This window comes from Rhinoderma darwinii, chromosome 10 (genome assembly GCF_050947455.1).
Source record: "Rhinoderma darwinii isolate aRhiDar2 chromosome 10, aRhiDar2.hap1, whole genome shotgun sequence".
Taxonomy (NCBI): Eukaryota; Metazoa; Chordata; class Amphibia; order Anura; family Rhinodermatidae; genus Rhinoderma; species Rhinoderma darwinii.
The window spans coordinates 88,783,415-88,807,971 of record NC_134696.1 but is presented as its reverse complement, the minus strand read 5'-3'; the positions used below and the strand labels follow the sequence as shown (position 1 = coordinate 88,807,971).

Below are 24,557 nucleotides of genomic sequence, written 5' to 3'. Positions count from 1 at the left end.
ATATAGCCCACCCCTGTATAAAAGCGCCATACGCTGCACCTCTAATTATAATAGCACCATATACCGTGTCCCATACACACACACTGTGCCCCCTATAGTGCCCCCCTCCGTAGATAAAGTCCCCCTTGTAGATACAGCCACACACTTTTCTATTACAATTAAAAAAAACAAAAAACTATTCAAACTCACCTTATTCCCGCTCCCACGCCGTCCGGCAGCCATGGAGACCTGCTCTCTTCTGCGCAGGTCTCCTGGGGGTTGAACGAAGCGTCTAAGAAAGGCGCTGATTGGCTGGGCAGGATGACTTTCCCTGTCACTCAGCGCCTTTCAGTGACGGAAGCTTCACTGGTACAAAAGCGCTGAATAGCCGGGAACGGAACGTACCTGGCCATTCATTGCTTCTAATTGTACCAGTGTCCTATAGACACAGGTACAATTATAGTGCAGGAGGAGGTGGCGCTGGCGCCCCCCTCTAAGTTGCGCGCGGGGCACATTCCCCGGCTGCCCCCCCCCCTAGCTACGCCCCTGCGGAGGGCACACTCTGTCAGACATTGGTTACCTAGGGCACTCTTTGGAAGGCACTGCTTACGGAGGGCACACTCTGGCAGGCACTGTTTATGCAGGGCACTCCCTGGCAGGCAGTTTACGGAGGGCACTCTCTGGCAGGCAATGTTTATGGAGGGCACACTTTGGCAGGAACTGTTTGCGGAGGGCACACTGTCATACATAGGTTACGTAGGGCACTCTTTGGGAGGCACTGTTTACGGAGGGCATTCCCTGGCAGTCACTATTTTATGGAGGGCACACTCTGGCAGGAACTGTTTATGCAGGGCACTCCCTGCCAGGCAGTTTACGTGGGGGCACTCTCTGGCAGCCAGTTTACGGAGGGCACACTTTGGCAGGAACGGTTTACGGAGGGCACTCTCTGGCAGGAACTGTTTATGCAGGGCACTCTCTGGCAGCCACTGTTTACGGAGGGCACTCTCTGGCAGGAACTGTTTACAGAGGGCACTCTCTGGCAGGCAATGTTTATAGGGGAACTCTGTCTAACACTGTTTCTGAGGACACCCCCTGCCAGGCACTGTTTGTGGGGGCACTCTGTCTCTCTCTAAGGCTACACAGGGATTTTTTCCGCGATACAGGTCGCACGACCAAACATCGCGTTGTCGTCCTGCCCGCATCGCAGTTATGAACGTGAATGTAGCCGCTTTGTGACCCGCAGGTCTTTGGTCGTGCGACCTGTGTCGTGGCTAAAGTCGCCGTGTAGCCCTAGCATAAGGGACGCTTGTTCTCAGGGGCTTACACTGACTCAGGTAATGGCGGCACTCTAGAACTTTTAGAGGCAGCGCCATCTTTGGGAATTCTTGAAGAAAGCGTTTTTGCACTGTAACCGCCCTGTAAGGCAGTCTTTCCTTAGTAAGTGCTGTCTGTGACCCCCTCAAGCAGCTGTCAGGAATGCTGGGGGTTGTAGTCCCACGACATCCTGAGGGCCACAGGCAGGAAATACTGAAGAATCGTTTCTCGTCACCTGGTAACCCCTCCTCCCGTGACGTCAGAGCCCGGGCGCAGGGACAACCCGCGCATGCGCAGTGCACTTTTCTGGAGTTCCGACTCCCGTAGAAGTTTTGCTGCTCATTGATGGTTTCGGTCGGGGAGGCGGATAGTCCGGTGTCCACAGTCCTTGGTCCCCGGAGCAGCTACTGTGTGTGTGGTAGGTGGGTGCTGGCTGGCATGACTGTGTGAGATGTGCGGTTATTCGTTGTACACATAGTTGCGCTTTATTGTTGTGCGTTTTTTGTTTTTTAAAAGACGCTAATAATAGGATTTGTGTTCATTTCTGACTATGAGAAAACAGCACTAAAGAAAATTATTATTAATGGTAATACACACAGCTCACATCATAACTGCACCTATCTTACAATATTGCTGTATATGACATTATAAATATGGTACATTGAGTCTCCTGTGATCTTCATTGTAAGCTCAAACCCAAAGGATTTCATCAAAATGATCTGTTATTGTTATTTCAATATAGGCGCCGCTTATCTCCTGGGGTATTGAGTTGGTTCAAATCCAACCTGTCAGATCCAATGATAATATAAAGCGGCAGGTCCATATAGACATTAGATTGTCAGCAGGTCCTGTCTCCAAGTCTTTTATTGAGCCAGCGGCGCAAATCTCTGATAGTTTGCTACAATGTATCAGTGTAGATGTAATGTCTGGAGACCAGGCTGTTTATTTCACAGAGGATTGTGTAGACTAGATACAAGTTTAGCAATCAGCTGTGTGAGAAGGACTGTCTACTGTGCCTATGTTTCCATTCACTGACAGCAAGAAACAGAAAACAGAGTATATTAAAAAAAAGTTGCAGGACTAAGACTGAACAGCCAATACAGTGATCGTGAAATCCAAACAAATTGATCTTTGAGATTGTAGATACATGTGAGAAGATCATAAAGCAAGCAGTCCACACTGCAGGTAATAAAAAGCAGGGCAATAGTTTGTATAGCGTCCCTGTGTGAACTCTGCTTTATTGCGTTTTATGGCTCAGTATTACCGTTAATATTCTGAGTATCAGCTATGCAGGGGAGTGGGACGGCTCATGTCCGGTGAGGAGCGCCGCTTTTATCGCATCGGGTTATAGGTACATTATCGTATGGCGCAATAGGCTTGTATTATTTACTCACCAGGGTTGGCATTGATGAAACACTTCAGATACAGACCTCTATATGATGCCAAAGGGGAGTGCCACCTGCTCTGCGTGGCGTCCAGCATAAGACGTTTTATAGATGCCTTTATCTTCTCGTTGCATGACCAAAAAAAACCAAAACCGTTTTATTCCCCCGGCGCGGGGGTTGCAAGTCCCACTCTCTGCTCTGAGGGACGGCTCTATCAGCCATTCGGGAGACCTCTGGAGCTGTCACTTAGAGCAGAGGGGTGGGGCTTGCACATCAAGTTCCGCCTCAGTGGCACTTGCGATCGGGATTTAACATCATTTTAACATCATTTTCTCGGTCATGCAACTTGGATGACCGAGAAAAAAAGGTAAGTTTAGAATGTTCTGATCCTCCGCTAAATCACACTGTCAACAGTTTTTGAGACCTTAAAACTGCTGACAGGTTCCCTTTAAGGCTGGGTTCACATTGAGTTTTTTGCAGGAGGAAAATCTGAGCGCCGCGGGCATAAAACGCAGCGAAATACGCTTTCTCTGACTCCCATTGATGTCAATAGGAGGTTAGAGGCGTAAACGCCCGAAGATAGGGCATGTCCCTTCTTTTTCCCGCGAGCCGGTATTTCCGCTCGTGGGAAAAAGACGCCTCCGCCTTCCATTGAAATCAATGGGAGGCATTTTCGGCCGTCTTTTGGCGCGTTTTCTGATGCGATTTCCGCGTGAAAAAACTCGTCAAAAAACTCTGTGTGAACCCAGCCTAAGGAATCTGGTTAATGAGGACTGGTCCACTCTCCTGACTTGTCTGTTTTAGTAAATAATTCAATTCGTCATAAAATAACGATTCTAGAGCATCCTTTCTTGTGCTGCTCCTCTTTTATTCCTCCAGGAATTGTATGAATATATTGACAACTGGATGCTACCATTCCCCCTAGTCAAAAACAGCTAAAAATACGGAGGCTGAACGCCTCCAAACTTGGCATTGATCGGCGCTCGTTTGCTCCTTTCACTAGGAGCTATGTATGGGGACGAGCGCTCGTTACTCCGATCACTCGCCGCCATACATTTCTGTCATGTCGGCAGCACGTCTCTCTGCCGACAACGATAAAAGTTTCGGCATTTAAAACGATACAATCAGCCGATAAACGAGCGTTCATAGGCTGATTGTTGCCCTGTTTATAAGGCAATTTGACAAGGTAACATCCAGTTGTCTATTTATTAATACGTTTCCAGGAGGAATAACAGAGGAACAGCCCAATGCAGTGTTCTAAGAAAAGATGCTTCAGAATTTGTTATTTTATGGGAAACGCAAGATTTTACTAAAACAGACATGTCAGAAGAGCGGACAGGTCCTCTTTTTAGCCTACGTTAAAACAGTCCTTAAAAATTACGCTCTGGAATTGGCCTAAAAATCTGCATCAAAATGAAATGTATTTAGTTGTTGATTGTGGTGTGAAAGTTAGCCGCAGATCTTCGTTCCTTGCGTTGCAATGAATAAAATCTGCAGTGAATATCTGCAACACTTCCGCAGCAGATAGGACATGTTACGTTTTAAAAAGAAAATTTTTTACGCTGTGAGTGAATGCAGTTTGTTAAAACCCCATTCACTAATGTTGTACCGTACTTTGTTGCGACATTTCGGTGGGGAGCCACCGAAATTCCACAAATATGTGATGTGTCAACATAGCTTTAAGGCCTAACTAAACTTTCGAAAAACTTTTGACATGTCATAGGCACAGAACTTTTGCTCGGTGGAGCTCCGAGTACTGAGACCCCCACCGATCCCTAAAACAAAGTGCCAGAAGCATTCGGGTGAGCGCTGTGTCGCTTTATCTCAGTGCTTGGACTCCCACCAATCAAAACTTCTGACATGTCAAAAGTTTATTAAAAGTTGAGTTACACTTTAAGCTGGGTGGTAGCCACTGTGGAAGCTGTAAAACTTAAGGGGTTTTCCAGCCAGAAACATCTATCACCTTTTCACTGGATCGGTGATCGATGTTGGATCGGTGATCGATGTTGGATCGGTGATCGATGTTGGATCGGTGGAGGACCGACCACTGAGAACCGTACCGATCGCTGACGGAAACAAAATATTTGACCTGTTACTCACACCTTTCGTAAGGTTTTGTATGTGTCATCAACTTTCCAGTGAAAATGGGGACTGAGACCCTGGAATTCTTATGATCTATGGGGGTCCGGCTGCTAAAACCAACCATATGACCCATATGACATTATTGCTGCATTTGGGAAAACCCAAATAACATTAGTTAACTCATAGGATTTTTCAAATTCCAGAAATGATAATGAATATGATTTTTCTACAATTAGTAAGTATACCGGCGTGCACAGGATTATTGAAAACGTCGTTCTGTCCTCTTGCGTTGCGACCGCTTGTTGTTTAGTTAGACCTGGGTGTGACCCTGTAGTAAAATATCAGGTTGCATGGAGCCGATGGAATTGGGAATTCACAGTCACATCGATGTCACAGGGAGGAGACGCTGAAGCTGCATAGTCCGTCCTTGTATTCATCATGCAACATTTTATTTAGACGTCCAAAAGAGTTTTCATCCCGCACTTCTGGGGAGCGCTTTCTTAAAGGGAAATTCCTGCCTAACTCTGATCCGGAGTCCTTCCTGTTCCGGAACGATTGAATTCAAAGAAAATGATGAACATGTTTTCTGCCCGGCGGCATGGTTTCTAACCTCTGCATGATGGGCTGTGTCGGGCATGTTCCAGCACACAGGATACGCTGCGGAATTTCCGCAACGGAAAATCTACAGCGGAATTTTAACATAGAAGTGCATGGTAGTTACGGAATCGGCGTAGCATGCGAGCTACACTGTTTCCGTTACTGCCATTCACTTCTATGGGAGTTACGAAAACAGAGTAGCTCGACGGGAAGTGGCCGGGAGGCAGCGGGAACCGAGAAAGGTAGAACGGGATTTAGGGGGGCCCCGTTCTAGAGATAGGTGCGGGTTCCAGAGGTGGGACCCGCATCTATCTGACATTTATGGCATATCCTGTGGATATGCCATAAATGTCCCTGATGGGCAAACCCTTTTAAGATTAGAGAAGGAAAAAAAAGGTCTGCTCACCTTCCTCCATTTTCCGGAAGCTTCACCACTCTTGTTCATTGGATGTGTCTGGTATTGCAGCCTAGTCCTATATAAGTAAATGGGACTGCACTGCAATACCAGACAAAGCCCATGGATAGGAGTGGCGCTGTTTCTAGAAAAAGAGGCAACCTTTTTTTCTAATCACATAGAGCGATTTAACACTACATCTGCTGGTCCGTAAGACTTTGAGAAGCTCTAGTGTCTGAATGTGTCTACCAGGGCCGGTTTGGGATAGTTCACTGTTCTGTTTGCTTCGCTCGATTATGCCTGGAGTTATGTACAAACAATACTAGCTCTGTTGACGTCATGCAAACGTTGCAATTTTTAGACCTTTTCTAGGAATTTATTATATTCACAAAACCCGGACTAGTGACATTCCTGTGTTGTGACCAGAAGGAAAGGTTATCTTTAGTAAGAGTAAAAGCTTATCACCATGATTTTTTTTTACCCCAATGTTTATAAAAGGCTAGGTCAACCTTTGCAAACAATCTTCTTGTTCCAATGAATCTAAAATATAAAAGCGCAACTTTGCAAATTTTGATTAAAAATCTCCTATTGTCTTGAGTCCATGGCTCCTATCCAGGCCTATGTGTCTCCATGGTTACAGACTACAAGCAACCCCTGTGTAGTCTGATCCTGCAGTCATTTGTTACTCATTTCAATCTGCCTCTTGTTCTACTGTTGTTTTTTTCAAGAAGCATTGCCCAGAGAGAGTGGAGTAAGCCCTTATTCACACGACAGGGTTTCCCGGCCGGGTGACGGCCGTTCATAAAACCGGCTGCAGTAGAATAGTGCCCTAATGGGGCTATTAACACAACCGATTTTTTGACGGCCCGGGAAACCTGGCCGTCAAAAAATGGGACATGTCCTATTTTCGGCCATTTACCCGGCCGCCCGGCTCCCATAGAAGTCTATGGGGCCGGGTAATACACGGCCATCACCGGAATGTGTCCCGAGTGATGGCCATGTATTCCGTCGCTCGCTCCCTCCTCACAGCGCAGAGGGCATGTGAGGAGGAGGAGTTGATGCCATTCGGACGAATGGCTGTACGCTGGAGATACACGGTGTGGCAGGGCCGGGGTGTACAGCAGGTGGAGGGAGCGCTGCGCTGGCTCCCTTCCCCTGCTTGTTTTAAAAGCGCCCTGGCCCGGCGACCCCTTCGATGGCGCTGCTAGCAGCTGCTGCGGCTGCTACTACTGTAGCGACGCCACTATAGCAGAGCAGGGCGGTATCTCCCCGCTCTGCTATGTGCTAGCCGCACTTTAGCTCCTTGAAGGAGCGGAATCCCCGTGTTTTCAGGGATTCCGCTCCTGGACAGAGCGCTTGATGTCTCTGTCCATATCTGGGCAGTGACATCAGGGGAAACTCCTGAAGCGGAATCCCCGAACACATGGGGATTCCCCTTCAGGAGTTGCCCCTGATGTCACTGTCCAGATATGCCCGGCCCGGAACGGATGCAAAACTAAGCAAACCGGCTGGGAAAAACGGCCGATTTTATCGGTCGACACTCGGGCTCGGGCGGGACCCTGTCGTGTGAATAAGCCCTAAGGCCTTATTCACACGACAAGGTCTGAGTGTCGGCCGATAAAAACGGACGTTTTTGCCGGCTGTTTTGCATCCGTTTTGCATCCGTTCCGGGCAGTGTTGCCGTTTTTAACGGCCGATTTTGACCCGTTTTGCATCCGTTTTTTTCCCTGTCCGTTTTAAAATCGGATGAATTTAATTTAAATTTGTTGCCACACACAGCCCTCTGTAGATAATGCCACAGCCCCCCTGGTAGGTAACGCCACCCAGCCCCCTGTATGTAATGCCACCCAGCCCCCTGTATGTAATGCCACCCAGCACCCTGTATGTAATGCCACCCAGCACCCTGTATGTAATGCCACCCAGCACCCTGTATGTAATGCCACCCAGCACCCTGTATGTAATGCCACCCAGCACCCTGTATGTAATGCCACCCAGCACCCTGTATGTAATGCCACCCAGCACCCTGTATGTAATGCCACCCAGCCCCCTGCACGTAATGCCACCCAGCCCCCTGTAGTTAATGCCACCCAGCCCCCTGTAGTTAATGCCACCCAGCCCCCTGTATGTAATGCCACCCAGCCCCCTGTATGTAATGCCACCAAGTCCCCTGTAGGTAATGCCACACAGCCCCCCGTAGGTTGCACCCCCCCCCCCCCCCATTCCAGGAGAAGTCACTGACTTCAATGTCCATATATGAACAGTGTAGTCACTGACTTCTCCTGGAGAGGAATCCCCGGCCACAGGGTCGGGGATTCCGCTTCAGAAGTCAAGGACGTCGCTGTGTCCATATATGGACAGTGTAGTCACTCACTTCTGTAGCGGAATCCCCAATCCCCGGCCGGGGATTGGGGATTCCGACTCCTACAGGGAGCAAATAAAGACCCTCCTCCTCCTCACATGCACTCTGCACTGTGAGGAGGAGGAGGAGAGAGAGAGCGCGAGCGACGGAAGACACGGCCGTCACTCGGGACACGTTCTATGGGAGCCGGGCGGCCAGGTAAACAGCCGAAAATAGGGCATGTCCCATTTTTTGACGGCCAGGTTTCCCGTGCAGTCAAAAAATCGGTTGTGTGAATAGCCCCATTAGGGGTCTATTGTTCCTACTGCAGCCGCGTGACGGCCGTTTTATGAACGGCCGTCACCCGGCCGGGAAACCTTGTAGTTTGAATAAGGGCTAAGACATGACTGCCGCATCAAACTATACAGGGTTTGTCTGTAACCATGGAGATAAATAGGTCTGCATAGGAGCTGTAGACACATAAATGTCGATTTTTATTTTATTTATTTTTTATTTATTTATTTATTTATTTATTTTTTAAATAAATACATTTTTATTTAAGACTATTTTTGTAAGGCTATGTTCACACGGAGTATTTTGGGGGAGGAATATCTGCCTCAAAGTTCCAAACGGAATTTTGAGGCAGATATTCCTCCCCCAAAATACTCCGTGTGAACAGCAATTATCGCGCCGTTTTTCGCCCGCGGCCATTGAGCGCCGCGGGCATAAAACACGCTTTCTCCTGCCTCCCATTGAAGTCAATGGGAGGTCGGAGGCGGAAGCGCCCGAAGATAGGGCATGTCGCTTCTTTTTCCCGCGAGGCAGTTTTACTGCTCGCGGGAAAAAGACGCCGACGCCTCCCATTGAAATCAATGGGAGGCGTTCTCGGGCCGTTTCTGCCGAGTTTTGCGACGCGGTTTCCGCGTCAAAAAACTCGGCAAAAGACCCCGTGTGAACATAGCCTAAAGTTGCTTTATTTTATTATTTTAGATGCATTGGAACAATAGATTGGTTGCAAAAGTTTTCACACCCTTAAATTATATACGGTTAACTATACACAGACATAAAGTAATTGAGCACAAGGAATAGAAACTTTCTTTACTTCTGGTGCAGGTCCAGAATCGACAGCGACATTTTATGGCTTCACTGTAGAAAAGGCTTGTGGGTGCTCATTATCTAAGTAGGAGCCGTTACTAAATACAGCTAGGATCGGAGGAAGCTCCGCTCCCAGCTGTTTAATCCTTTGATCGCCGCGGTCCGTGACAGCGACTTGATCAAAACGGACTCCCCTCTTCGATCGCGTCGCCAGAAATCCGGTGACGCGATCCGAGACTGGGGGGTGCAGTCATCCCTGGGGACCTAGAAAGGACCCCAAGGCTGTCTGTTCAGTAAGCCTGCTGTTAGGGCACACTATGTGATATCATAGCGACACAGTATAATGTATACAGGAGTATGCTAATACATTATAAGTAAAAAATTAAGTTGTTAAAAAGTTAAACCCTTCATGAAATAAAAAAAAATTTAACAAAAAAGTTCCCCAAAAAAGTCATTATTTAGAATAAAATATATTTTATTGCCCATACATTACATAAAAACAAAAAAAGTATACATATTAGGTATCTACACAACCGTTATAGCCTGAAGAATAAAATGAACGGGATAAAAAAACAAAACCATGCCGAAAATTGCTTTTTTTCTATAGTCGCGCCTTAAAAATAAATTACACAGTAATTTATTTCTACCCTCCAAAATGCGCAGGAAAATGTTTTACATTTTCACGCATAAAACAAGACCTCGTATAGTCACGTCAATGAAAAAATGAAGAAGTTGTGGCCCCTGAAAGGCAGGGAGGCGAAAACGGAAAAATTTTGCTGGTCATGAAGGGGTTAACCTCTGATTTAGCCTCCTCAATCTGGAAGGGCCTCAACATTTAGTTTTCAACCTGATTTTTTTATTTTTTTTGCTACGGTCAACGGCTGTCTTCAGTGTAATAATAATCCGCTATTACTACGAGTACTGTGTAATCCGAGAGGCCAAAGTATCACAAGGAAGTATTTTCTAGGACAACTATGCAAAATTCCTCTGCTGCTGTCTTTGACTTACACCCTAGATCATAAACACAGTCATTCCTTGGCGCTAAGACAGGATCGGTGTAGGGTGAGTCAGTAATGACATCTGCACCTGCACAATGGGAAAATCCCATGTTACATTTATCTGAGGTGACACAAGTGTTCTTGATGACATGGTTTATTTTAAAGGGGTTTTCCTGTTCCTTTAAACAGATGATCAGCGGGGATGGCGGGAGTCGGACCCCCACCGATTTAATATTGATGGCCAATCCTAAGGAACTGGATCGGTGATAAATGTGATCGCTAGAGCCCCACTGATCACTAAAACGGGGGTTCCTGAACCGCACGATCACAGTGAGGAGCAGCTTGAATGGAGCGCAGGACGAGCATGCTTCCTACCGCTTCATTCATAGTCAATAGGACTGACGGGGATAGCCAAATACAGCGCTCGGCTGTCATAGTCAGCCCCGTAGCAATGAATGAAGCGGCAGGGCGTATGCTCATCCTGCGCTCCATTCAAGCTGCTCCTCACTGTGATCGTTTGGTTCGGGAACCCCGTTCTAGTGATTTGTGGGGGCCCCAGCAATAACTCATCTATCACCTATCCTGTGGGCAGGTGATACATTTTATTCTTGGGACAACCCCTTTAAGGGAGATATAAATAGTGAAATCCTGATAATCCGGCATTGTCAGGACTGCTGAGTTGCCATATAATCAGATTTTTTTGCATTATTGGACGGACACGCGGTAAATATGTCCATAGGGCTCCGTTGGCATGACGGATCCCACAATTGTATTCTTTTTACCTCCTATGAGCTTGTATATATGTCACTATACCTTTTTTCAAAAATGGAGTAGCAGAGAAGACTACGCTTTTTCAATCCTCCCCCCCCAGATCTTGCAGAAAACCGTATATCACGCAGTATTTTATTTTTTATTTTTATCATTGGAGGCCCTGGGTGACATGTCCAACTGTATGGCATACATCGCAGGTATATGTATATATCCTAGGCTTTTCAATAGCCCCTCATGGTGATCACGTCTGTTATCTGTTTTGGTGACGATTGCCACTGCATGGCATACGTCACAGGCATCCGTTAAACAGATACAGCATGAGCCTTTCAGGATGTATACGTTAAGAAGATGCCATAATAATCTATAGACCATGGATGTGTTAAAAAGAATGCCTAACAGTGGCATCCGTCACCCGTAGACTATAGTGGTATCCGTTTAACATGCCCATGATGAGTCCATGACGTATACGTTTAACGTATACCATTAACGTCTATGGTGATGGATGTCACTGTTAGGCTTCCGTCTCAGCCTATGTTTAACGTATACGTCGGGAGATTTTTCCTGGCGTATGCTTTAAACGTAGGCCCAAAACCTGATGTGAAAAAGCCAAAACCGGAACGGCACAATACAGGTTTTCTAGGAAAAGGTGCGCTAGAATTGTTATGTCCTGAGAAATCCAAGTATTTACTACTAGACAGCAAGCGGGTCCTGTTTAACGCAATATGTGGTTGTACTCCGCTGCATTCTGCTCCCCGAAACCTCTGTTGACCCTTTCAATAAAGGTAGGAGGCCTATATACTCCATATAGACATATTAAACTAATATATAACATATAGATATAGTGATATATACATTTTGTAAATTACATTATTTTAATGCTTGCAGTGTGAATGATCATAGTGGCATAGGGAACGTTACCCTTTTGATTCTATTAATTTCTAATTTTTCTCTGTCCATCCCTGTGTTCCTGTATTTTAGAGCAGTGATGTGGAATGGATATAATCGCCAACCCCACAAATGACGACCTCAGCATAATAAAGGTGAAAGCAGAAACAAAGTGTGTCTTGGAAGCCTTTTTAAAACGATCCTTGAGTCAAGATGAGGGAAGACATCTAGGACACGTGGGGCGCGCCTATCACGACCCTAAGAAGTATAGTCACAGGTACATCCTCTAAGGGTCTCTAATGACGTTTCGAAGAAAATCTTAATGTAAGAAAGTTGCGTGTACAAGATTCGGGTAGTGAAATAGTCTGGTACACGCCACATACTTGTGTGGGTGGTATTTCATGATTGGAAAGACGCCATATACGGTGGTCAAATCAAGCTTGGGTGGTGGGATTTTATAATTGGAAAGACGCCGTATACGGTGGTCAAACCAAGCTTGGGTGGTGAGATTTTATAATTGGAAAGACGCCATATACGGTGGTCAAACCAAGCTTGGGTGGTGGGTTTTTATAATTGGAAAGACGCCATATACGGTGGTCAAACCAAGCTTGGGTGGTGGGATTTTATCATTGGAAAGACGCCATATATCTCTTCGTTATGGGGATCTCCTTGGGATGAACATCAATTTTCTTTGAGAAAAGGGATGGATGGAAAATACCTACTTAGTGGGTACTAGGATTGGCAGGTGTCTCACAGGCTGTGGGTGTTGGGTGGTGTTATGCCCCTTCATGTTCACAGATTATGGTATTTTTTTCCCTCTCTTAGCCATGAAGAAAGTAAAGAATTTTTTCTAAAGAAAAGTAAAAAGTCAGATCGAAAAAAAAGCAAAGAGCATAAAAAAGATGAAAGGAGCAGGAGCCCAACATTTGGTGAGCAGTCCTCTCTGGGGTATCAGGGTACCTGGAGTTCCCTACACGAGGAGATCAATCGGGTTGAAGAGACCAAACATGGTTTCCAAACGAGCATTAAGAAGCTGCTGAAAAAACAAAGCCAGGCCAAGGAGAAGGCCGGTACACCGAAGGAGAAGTATGGAAGCATTCACGGTAAATCCAGAGACTCTATTGACGCTATACTAGACGACCATGGAAAAGCTGCGGCCAAAGCGGATTCCTTGAAACGTCCCAAGTCTCCTAACCCCTTACTTGCCTGTACTGTGGTATCCTCTACACTTTCTTTGTCAGAAGAAGAGCAGAGACCTTATGAATCAGAGACTCATGAGAAGCACGGGACACCAAAAAAGTCAAGTCGTCCCTTCTCCTTTAAAAGGCTGCTGAAGAAAAAGCCGCACAAAGAGAATGCTGTGGCGGCAGACTCCAAACCTGCCCGGCCCGACTTTCTGCCGGTGAAATCGTGTTATGATGAACATCGCTCTCCTGATCGGGAGACTAAATGTATGAATGTATTCAATCTATTATTTTCTATTTATTCGTCTTTTGCTATCTTTTAATGCGCCCCACCTGTATATTTAAACTAATGCATGTGCATAGGGTCCCCCGACTATCCCCGGCGGTAGAGGTCATAGGAGATGAGGAGTGGGCATATTGGATTTCAACATGCCCATTCCTTATGTTATTCTAGAAGATAAGCCGCTGTTGGAAGTATTTATCCGCAAATTTTTCAACATTCTGTATTCCGAGATTTTAGCAGTCAAACCTAATTGCCAAACTGTACTGGGTGGGATTCTGCCTTGTGTACAGGTAATCTTTAGCCCCCGTGACATGATAACCAAGGCTAGCTTCACTATGGAGGGCAGTCCTAGACTGGACAAAGGTGCCCAGGGTTGTATCTTGCACTATACAGGCAGGCATTTAGTTCTTTAACCTGTTGATTGGACTTTACGTTGCCGCATCAGGTAGAACAAGTGTGCGCGCACAATCAGGATCGGGGCAATGGCTGTAATACAAAGCCGCGGCCCCGCCGTAACAGGGGAGATAAGAGAAATCTCTCCGCCATTAAACCTTTTGAATGTCGCAATCAAAACCGATTGCGGTATTCAAAGGGAAAATTAGAGGGGGCCTCCCGTAGATTGCGTCACAGGGAATCCCTGTGACGCAATCAATATATCCATACCTTGTATGGCCAGACAGTCCAGGGTCCATTGAAGGACCCCAGGGCTGTCTGACCATTTTTCCTGTTGTTAGGGCATACTTAGGTATGATGTCGATTAATTGCGCTGAATTTAGATTTTGATTATTTTTCGATTCATTGCCTCAGGATAGGCCATTAATAGCTGATTACTCGGGTCTGACTCCCGGGACCCCAGCCAATCAGCTGTTTTGAAGGGGGCTACGAGTGATGCATCCCCTTTATTTCTACTTGCTCATTGTGAATAGTTGACACAGATGTAGCGGCGATTCACAGTATTGCAGCCTTGTCCCATTCACTTCACCCGGGAGTCAGACCCCGAATGATCAGCTATTGATGGCCTATCCTGAGGATAGGCCATCAATTTTTAGGGACTGGAAAACTCCTTTAGAAAAAAATAAAATACACACATGCACATTTTTTTTTTGGTATTAATAAACTTTACAAAATATAAGTCCCAAAACAAAGTAACATACACATTTGGTATCGCCACGACTGTACAATAAATGTATAGCGTCATTTATGATGATTAGTGTACGCTGTAAAAAATAAACTGCAGCGGAATGGCTTTTTTTCTGCATTTTTGGCTAAATAAAAATGTACATAAATTAAACGATCATGTAAATGTACCAAATGGCACCTACATAAAGTACAACTCGCAAAAAACAAAGTCTCATACAGCTACGTGGAACAAAAAGTAAGCAAGTTATAAACTCCGGGATGCAAAGAGGAAAAATATAAAAAAAGTGTTCTGTCCTCAGTGCTTGTGGGGGTAGATAGCCTACTGAAGCCCCCCCAATTTTACTAGTGGTCCCAGTGGTTGGACACCTGCCGATCTAACACTTATCACCTATCCAATGGACCCATTTAAGTTAAGTTTATCAGTTGTTTAGATTTGGTTTTTGGACTAGTGAACACGTCTATAGAATTGTACGGACCTGTAAGCCCTTATATAATTTATGGTTTATGTATTAGTAGGGAGACTTGAAGACTCCGAGATTTACTCCTTGGCTGCAAAGAAGCTGGAGACCTTGATCAAACACAAAAAGGTGAAAAGTCCCCTGGAGCCCGATGCTTTATGTGGTTTAGTAATTCGAGGAGGTATGACATTTTTTCTTATTTCCTAGAAGACTTAACCTACTTTGTATCTCCTCCGCTTTTCTATGGTCAGTCTATATTTTATTATATATCCACCTTGTGTCTGGCAGAATTTTGTGAATTGCATGGATGACCATTGTATTCAGTTGACGTCCATGTAATGCCTGCAATGTTGCCTTAGGGCAAGGATGCACAACCTGCGACCCCCTTACCAATGGGACACAGACATTCTTTGCCTGTGTCCCAACAGTTAAAGAGCATCTATCACTAGTTTAGTAATGCCCTATCTCCTAATCTGATAGGCGCGGTCACACTGATAATAATAGTGAAAATTGTGTCCCAAAAAGTGTATCATTTTAAAAGTTATGAGCTTTTTTCTAAATATGCAAATGAGGCTATGCTAGCCATGTGGGCGTCAACCCCAGTGATTCTGCTGAGGTGGAGCTTCCTCACAGCCTCTGACGCTGTCCAATCAGCATGAAGCTGCTTCACACAGTGTGAGAGACTGAGGCTGGAGGGAGGGGGCATCACTTCAAATAGCCATATCTCCGGCTGTGGACCACCTAGAACAGCGGTTCTGGTGGCATATGAAAGAGGAGATTCTAATCTTTCATATGGTAACAGCAGTTTCAGTTGTGAAACAGGAGGTATCACCAGTTGAAAACACAGTCGGGAATGGAAGCTATATACTATATGATCACGCTGTGTTGCTGGCCAGGGAAGGGGAAGAAGCTGTATGCTGATTGGACAGCGTCCTACAGAAAACATTACACCGCCCAGAGTGAAAAGAAAGAGTAGCCTCCCATTTGGCAAGTATAGCCAAATTACCATATTTAGAAATATGCTCATAACTTTGCAAATAATAAAAAAAAATGTAAAAAAAATCACACTGTAGTTATCAGCATCATAGCGCCTATTAGATTAGATAGGAGATAGGGAATTAATAAACTAGTGACAGATCCTCTTTAAGAAAGACACAAATGTCAAAAAATTGCCACATCCTTTTGATGCAGAAGACTGAGTGCATTAGACAGCCGCTCCGTTCCATGTTCCCTGCACTGATCATTAAGGACCTGTTCACATCAGCGTTCGGGTTCCGTTCAACCTTTCCGTCAGATGAACCGATGAATAGAAACTATTGCTTCCGTTTGCATTACCAGTAATTTCAATGATAATGTTTCCGTTCCGTAAAGTTTCCATTTTTTTCACGGAAACTATAGCGCAGTCGAGAGCACTATTGTTTCCGTGAAAAAAAAAAAAAAAGACGGAAACTTTACAGAATGGAAATAAATGGAAAGCAACGGAAGCATTAGCATTGAAATCAATGGTAATGTAAACGGAAGCTATAGTTTCTTTTCGGCTTTCCGTTTATCGGTTCCTCTGACTGAAAGGTTGGACGGAACGAATGAACGGGAATCCAACGCTGATGTGAATAGGCCCCTTATATAACTGCAGATTTTGGAAGATACATGTGCACGCCCTCTTGTGTCTGCTCACATGTATCTTCCATGTCGGAGAGAAGAGGAGCCGTGTGCAACGGGGGAGCAGGGACAGGTTTGTCCTAATGGTGCACTGTAAAGGGTGGCTCTATCCAACTAGTATTGACGGAGAGTACTGTGTGGAAGGCACGAATAATGGGCACTTTGTGCCTGGCACTGTTCTGGAGGGCAGTATGTAGAAGCCACTGTGATGGGGGAACTGTGCGTCTGGACCTGTTATGGGGAACTGTGCGTCTGACCCTGTTATAGGAGGCACTGTGTGGCCAGCCCTCTTATGGGGGGGGGGGGGGGGCACTGTGTGGCTGCCACTGTGGCTGGCCCTGTTATGAGGGGCACTGTGTGGCTGGCCCTGTTATGGGGGTGCACTGTGTGGCTGGCCCTGTTATGGGGGTGCACTGTGTGGCTGGCCCTGTTATGGGGGGGCGCTGTGTGGCTGGCCCTGTTATGGGGGGCATTGTGTGGCTGGCCCTGTTATGGGGGGCACTGTGTGGCTGGCCCTGTTATGGGGGGCACTGTGTGGCTGGCCCTGTTATGGGGGGCACTGTGTGGCTGGCACTGTTATAGGGGGCACTGTTTGGCTGTATGAGTTTTAGTTTAAGCAACTTAAAGAAATCCAAGCAAGACTGTTACTTTGTTATGCCTAGTGCATGCTTGGGGGGCAATGCATTGCTGAAGCCCTGTGCCATACATCACCTCCTCAGGCCCTGCACCAGGCGTAACACAGTGCATGTGTTTTACCCCGACTGCTACTTTTAAAAGGGTATTCTCAACTGAGACATTTATGGTATATACTGTGGATATACCGTAATTGTCTTATTGGTAGGGGTTTAATCTGACACTGATTTACACAAGCCTTTGGATTTCTGCTTTGCCTGGATGTTTTCTTTCATATCTAAAATATATGTAAAATGTTTGGCCTCAATGCATTTAGATAGAAAACCAAAAAAAACTTTGCAAATAGTCTTAAAATTATCTTGATTTTTTTTGGGGATACAGCTCCTTTGCAGGCCTATATGTTTCCATGGTTACAGACTACAAACAAACTTTTTGTAGTCTGATCCCTCATTCATGTGTTACTCCCTTCCCTATGCCTATTTCTTTTACAGTCTGTAGGATAGCAAGAAGAGGGGGCAGAGCGAAGAAAGTAAGGGACTACCCACGCTGTGTTTGCATTGTATGTACGTTCGGCATATGCAGCCTGCTGCACTTTCCTGTACAGTCCAATAATGCAAATAAACTACACCATACAGTATATGTTATTTTAACAGTGGTCGAATGGTGACGTATGCAACTGCATGGCATATGTCGTAGGCACCTGTCAGAGGTACACGTTGGGAGTTTTTCTCTACATTTGCATCAAACAATGCCCTAAGCGCAATATCCAGGATCCTACCGCTCACATAGTGTGTTTTTAGTGTGTATCCATGGAAACACACCATTCTGAATAGTAGCTGTATACATAAAATGGTAGAATATTTGTAATCAAGTCTCTTTGAAAAGTTGCTTGATTTTGTATACACCACGGAGCAATAAAAACTGGAGCAGAAGTAAGTAGATGTTGAAATATTTATGTACCTTTATTGTGACTGTTTCTTAGCGAACCTCTAACTTTGCGTTATTCTACAATTCACAGACAACAACAATGTGACAACTGACGACAGGCCGGCTGACCAGGACGAGGTGATACAGAAGCTGGTGGCCCTGCTGCAGGAACAGGCTGTAGTTATCAATGAAAAGGTAAGGACTGGCACTCCAGATACAGATTTGCCCCCTGGTCCAAAAAAATATCGTAAATAGGGGTGTAGCTATATGAGGGGCCTCTGCAGTCACACCCGGGCCCTGGTGCCAAAGGTGATCCAAGGGCCCCTCTGCCACATAAGACACCAGTATTATAAAGGGCACATAGTAGGAGAGGGCCCTTTTACAGATTTTGCATTGGGTTCCAGGTCCTACAAGTTACGCCTCTGCATAGAGCGATGTGTAAAAGGGTTTTGAAGGACTAAAACATTGATGGCCTATCCTTCGTATCAGTTAAATCGGGTGGTAGTCCGACCCCAACCGATCATTAGAGCAAAACAGAACGTCGCGGCCACGTCATTGTTTATACAGACACCGTGGCTCATCCGTACATGTGGCTGATTGGTATCACAGTTCTGTCCCTTTCAATTGAATTAGTCTGAGCTGCAGTACCAGGCATAGCCACATATGCAGATAAGCCGCTGTTTCCTGGAAAACCCCTTTAAAACTGTTGCAAATACCATGAATTGCATTGCGGCACATTTAGTCATCCGTTCGTTGATTACATTTTAATTTTTTTGGGTCGATTTTTCTGTAAATATAATTTGTGCCTTTTACATGGGGCGATTATGATGTAAATCGTAAAAGTTTACAATCCTTGTCCAGTGTAAACATGTGCAGCGATTGAACAATCAGTGAGAAATTGCTACTTTGTCGTTGATCGAATCTTATACGATAGCCTAAAAATGATCGTTTATCAAGCGATCCATCCCCTCGTGTGAACAGGTACCGTGCTAGTCGTTCGCAGACGAGACAGGAGATGTGGAATTATTGGCCATAAAAACAAGCGAACTAATTAATAAAAAACAATCGATTATTGTTACATATAAATGAATGTCCTTGCAACGGTAACGACTTGCTACATCGTCGATCGGCGCTCGTTTAGGTCCCTTCTTAATGATTGATTACTTATATACTTACCAAAGGCGATCCTGCGCTAAAGCTGGTCATATGCATTTGCTCGGCTGACCGTAATCTCCCCATAAACATGCATGCTCAGATCGGCCGAGCATGCACGTTTATTTGAGTAGGGTGAGGGAGATAAGCTGCTGATAGACCCCTCCGGCAGTGGCATATATACCAGCCGAACAAAGGATCGGGTATTTCCAAAGTGAATATGCCCGATCCTTGTTTCCCCTGATATCTGCTATCGGGGGACAGTTGGTAAGACCCAATATACATGAGATATTTATATAACGTGTATGAGCAGCTATAGGTATTTGGTTGCGCTTGCAGTTGGTGTGTGTTTTTTAGCCATTTGAGATAAACTGTTGTAATGGATAAACTTTTTAAGTTGCTTTTGTGGGTTCTCCAGTGTGAAGCATATACAGAATTAACATTTGAGGGAATGCTAATCGACTATACTAGGCCGATTTGAATGGAACAATGGATTGGCTTGAAAGACAAGCCAAGTGGCTGTTGTTAGAGAAATATGCCTGTGAATATAGCTAAGCCTGGGGGAGAGGAAGATCTTTTATATAGTAAACAGGCCGATGAAAGGAAACTGTGGTCACACAATACGTTCCTATTACCATTGTTAATAGTGTAAATAAAAAGAAAAATAATATTAAAAAATAAAAAAGCTACACACTGGTGTTACATATTATAACTATAAAGGTGGCCGAATATCTTCAATAGCTGTCGGTCGAACGCTCATCCGGTCAACAGCTGTTACCCCTGACCTGCCCATACACGTGCACGCTCGGTTCCTCTCAATGGGGTGAGGGGAATTAGCCGCTGCCAGGCACAAAAGTTTGGGCATTTTGAAATACCCTTCTTTTTCCCGACATAATACATATTAGCTGGTTGGCCGGTCCCTACGAAATCGGCGGGTTCATCCAATATTAGTCCTGTGTATGGCCACCTTCATTTCGATAGCTCGTGTTGTTTTAATCCAAGATACGTCCTTGAGAGTGATCTGCTTTTTATCCTCTAGATCAATAAAGATCCCTTCCTCAGGAATACCCTCAGCAGGATGTCCTATGGCAGCTTCTTCCGTCTTGCAGAAGTTTTCACAAGCGAGGCCGAGGTTGAAAAGAACGAAGAGGGTTCAAGTGTGAGCCCTGAACTGACGAAAATTGCCCTTACCATGGAGCTGACCAGGAAAGTGGCCGGGATTAATAGTCACGCCGTCCACACACTAATGGGCTATAGTCTTCAATACATGGACATGTTTGTCCCGTGGCTACAGAAACAAGGAGGCTGGGTAATATGTCTTGTTTTTCTAACTTCTAGATGTAAAAGGGGTTGTGTAATAAAGTTGTCCCTAGTTGGGGACCCCCTTCGGTTACCAAGAGCATCTCTTGTTCTGGAGGTACCAGCACATCTGTGCATTACACTGACAGCCCATTGGTTTCAATGGTAAGTGTGTAATGCTTTATTTCCCCTGCGGTGGCACTGTAGGGGAATTGAACAATTGCTGCCTAACTTCTACTTGTCCAAAGTAGGCACCCCCTTTAAAGAGTTATTAAAGTTGCAAGAACCTGTATTCAGATTGACGGTATAGAAAACATTCCCAAGTTAAATGGTAAAATCGGTTTCTCTTCTATTATTCCTTCTGGTGAAAATTATAACAATATAATTTTCACCTGTGGGGGAGCTTTTTTCTTTGCCATGCGTGGTTGTTGGTTTCAAGCCCATTCAACTATTGTCCTGAGAAACTAACTGCTATAATATATAATACTGCCCCTAAGGACAATAATATGGGCATGAAAAGGAAAATAAAATGTTCATATCTTAGTACAACTGCTCTTAAAGAGGTTCTCTGCTTTGGACGGTCCCTACTTGTTAGAAGGGACCCTTGGCAATAAGCTGATCATGGAGTGTTCCCCTCATGGGACCTCCAGCGATCATCTGTAATGTGTGGGGAAACCTGGCACTAAGTGTTTCGTTTCTCTGCAGTGCCCCCACAGGGGGAATTAAGCACTACACAGTGTCCATTCATATCAATGGGTTGTCTGTGTAATACAGGACAGGTCCTCCTGAGCAAGGGATGATCTTTGTAACCGCTCTCCAGTCTGGCTGAAAGATGAGGATCCTGACCAGAGGACCCCCCCCCCCCCTTTATTAACTCCCTATCCTCTAATAGGATATATGAAAATGGGTCTTTAAAACTGGACAACCACCTTTTAAAGTACATTTTAATAGCACCACCATATATTCTCATTAAGAATGTCTACGTTATCTCAAGTTTCTGTAACTACATCCATTTGTCCCAGTCTTACTTCGTGTGATTTGTCCTAGTCTATAAGTACCATTTCTAAAAAGTTCACATGGTCCCAGTTCCAATGCTGATATTGAGCCTGGCAACCCTCATAGATCTTCGATTTCTGCCGACCATTAAATAGTTCTCATGTATTCTGCCATACGTGAGCCCAGGTACCCCCGAACAAGACCAATTTCTTTGTTGATCTAGTGAAATGTTGAATACTTCATATCAACACAGTCATTTATTTTCTCTGTTTTTTTGCCCTACAGGAAAAAATTGTTTCCAATGGAGATATTTCCGATTTGCAAATTGACTAATGTGTCCAAATCAATGACCTACCTCATATATCACAACTCCATTCTATCTCGGGTACATCACACTGGCCTAACCCTCTCCTGCTTGTAAGGATACGAGGCAAGATACTGTCAAGATTGCTGACCTGGATTTCATCTATGGCATGATATGTTCTCCTACAGACATCTTACAATACCTCAGGGAGCAAAAATCTGCCAAACCATCCGTGACTACTTCTAGGCCGGGTTCCCACGTAGCGTAAACGTTTCGTCATTTCCGTAACGGAATTCTGCGTGGAAATTCCACAACATTTACTGTAGCAGCAAAGTGAATGAGATTTAGAAAATCTCATGCCCACACTGCGGAAAAAAAAACGCAGAAAAGTCGCGCGGAAAGTGTTTTGCGGTGCAAATTTCAATTCCGCTACATGGCAATTTATGTTGCGGGTTCTGTGCGAAGATGCTGCGTGCTTTGCCGACAGACTTCAATGGGGAGCATAAATTCGGCAACAGACTTGTTTCGTAGCGGTTTTTACAGCGTTTACGCAGTAAAAACCACTGGAAATCCACAGGTGCACATATACTCCATGTTTAACACTAAATCCGCAGGTAAAACCGGAGCAGTGCGAGCGGGAAAAACGCACTATTTGGTGTGGATTTTTGGATCCGATTTACCTGCGCTGTTTTTGAGATTCTGTTGCAGAAAATCTGCAGCGTATCCTGTGTGTGGGAAAATACCATTCAATTTGTAATAGACTTTTATACAATATTGGCATCAGCAGGCATGTGCCATAGCCTTTTTTTAATTATTGAATGGTTCTGCTGCCTAAGTACAGCCATACTGGACAATGATCCTGTCGTTTGGCAGGGTTGGCATATGCGGGGCAGTCTTTTTACCTCATGATTGACAGGTCTGAATAAGAACACTATACTGATGCTGTTTTGCACTCTTGTTTGAATGGGAAGATATTCTTTTTTTACTACTTTTTTTAATTAAAAAATATCTGTGTCCGTCAGCAAATGTTCAGTCACCTATAGTGCGTGTGTCCGCCATATTGGTTAGAATGTTTGCCAGGCAATAAAGTCAATGTGAAGTTTCTGGTGGTGTGATCTTTTTGTTTTGGGTGGGCTTTTATGGAGTAACTCCGGTCCTGCTTTTATCACATTGGCCGCCATAAAGGGGTTATCTGAGATTTGGACAAACCTCAATGCTAGCGCAAACCTGTCATTTCGAATATACTTACCTTTTACAATTTTGCTCTGCCCCGGTCTCCGCCGCACCTGAACATACAGTAGACTCAGGGACGTTGTGTCTAAGACCATTTGGTCTCCTCCTGTATGTGGCTACCGCGAGCTGCCTTGGTCAAGGGACCCTGCCAGAGGTGGGGCCGGATCTTGTAAATATAACTTATGCCTGACGTGGGCCTTTACGTATTTAGTGCCCATAATGTAATCGGATCCTGTCATGAGAAAGCAGGAAAACCTTTCTCAAAAATAACTTTTGAAAGGTCTTTTTCCTGCATTCACGTGACGGCCTAACTATCATCTGCGCTCTCTCGATGCACCGCTCTCTGAAGACGTGGACGGACGAATGAGTACAATATGGTCAAACTTTCAAAACTTTTTGGCCGCTTTTATTCACCACCCCTGTAAAAAATAAAAATAAATAAAAAAATCCAGTCAATAACACAATCAGCAATCAAACGTTCTAAATCCGTAAACTACATGTCAAAACTTAATCTTTCTGCTTCTTTACAAGTAACTTACCCCCCTCTTAGCGCCGCGCTACGTGACCCTCCGGTCTCACCATCTCCCAGTAGTGCATTGAGATTACTGACATTATAAACTGGCCACCCAAAAGCCGTAGCTTTGTTCCGTTGTCTCCCTCCCCCTCACAATCTCTTTCAGCCCCCAGTGATTCATCTAATAGCGCCTATGCTGTATCTTGGCGGCTTCTCCAAGGAGGACAACGCTAATGCGCATGCTCGGCTTCTCTGTGAACTAGAGAAAAGGCGAATATAGATTCCATTGGCCGCAGCACCGGAATGTAAGGGTATGTTCACACGCAGTGTTTTCAGGAGTATTTCGGGGCGTTTACGCCTCGAAAAACGCCTGAAAAAACGGAAGCTGAACACCTACAAACATCTGCCCATTGAAATCAATGGGAAAAACAGCATTTAGTTCATATGGGGCGTCTTTTTACACCTCTGTTTTAAAAAACGGAGCGTAAAAAGACGCTCCGTAAAAAGTAGCATGTCACTTCTTGAGGCGTTTTTTGGAGCTGATTTTCCATTGAACACTCTGAAAACGCCTCAAAAAACGCCTGAAAAGAAGCTCCAAATTACGGGGGAGTTCACAGGGAGTTTTTTGATGCGGAAACCGCACCGCAAAACGCGCCAAAAAATGGAGGCGGAGGCGTTTTTTCCCGCGAGCGGAAAAACCGGCTCGCGGGAAAAAGAAGGGACATGCCCTATCTTCGAGCATTTACCCCTTCAGACCTCCCATTGACATCAATGGGAGGCAGAGAAAGCTCAATGGCCGCGGGCGAAAAATGCCGCAAAGAACGCCACGGAAATCGGCGTGAAGGCAGAGGAAAATAGCCTAAGGCTATGTTCACACGGAGTATTTTGCAGGAGGAATATCTGCCTCAAAATTCCGTTTGGAAGTTTCAGGCAGATT

At 45.1% G+C, this 24,557-nt stretch overlaps 1 protein-coding gene across 1 annotated transcript; it reads left to right on the top strand.

Annotated features, from left to right (window-relative positions):
- Nucleotides 1–1,614: 1,614 nt before the first annotated feature.
- Nucleotides 1,615–22,977, top strand: BCL2L12 (BCL2 like 12). The gene is made up of 7 exons (XM_075838961.1): nucleotides 1,615–1,711; nucleotides 11,932–12,115; nucleotides 12,664–13,289; nucleotides 14,959–15,084; nucleotides 18,214–18,317; nucleotides 20,314–20,583; nucleotides 21,855–22,977. The coding sequence occupies exons 2-7, from the start codon at nucleotides 11,946–11,948 to the stop codon at nucleotides 21,900–21,902; spliced, it is 1,344 nt and encodes a 447-aa protein (XP_075695076.1). The 5' UTR covers nucleotides 1,615–1,711; nucleotides 11,932–11,945; the 3' UTR covers nucleotides 21,903–22,977.
- The last annotated feature ends 1,580 nt before the right edge of the window (nucleotides 22,978–24,557 follow it).

Bases quoted from the DNA above. Each gene is read 5' to 3' on its own strand.
- BCL2L12 (XM_075838961.1), top strand. From the start codon at position 11,946: ATGGATATAATCGCCAACCCCACAAATGACGACCTCAGCATAATAAAG. The intron at 12,116-12,663 runs GTACATCCTCTA...TCCCTCTCTTAG, and splicing joins CCTAAGAAGTATAGTCACAG to CCATGAAGAAAGTAAAGAAT. The intron at 18,318-20,313 runs GTAAGGACTGGC...TTTATCCTCTAG, and splicing joins CTGTAGTTATCAATGAAAAG to ATCAATAAAGATCCCTTCCT.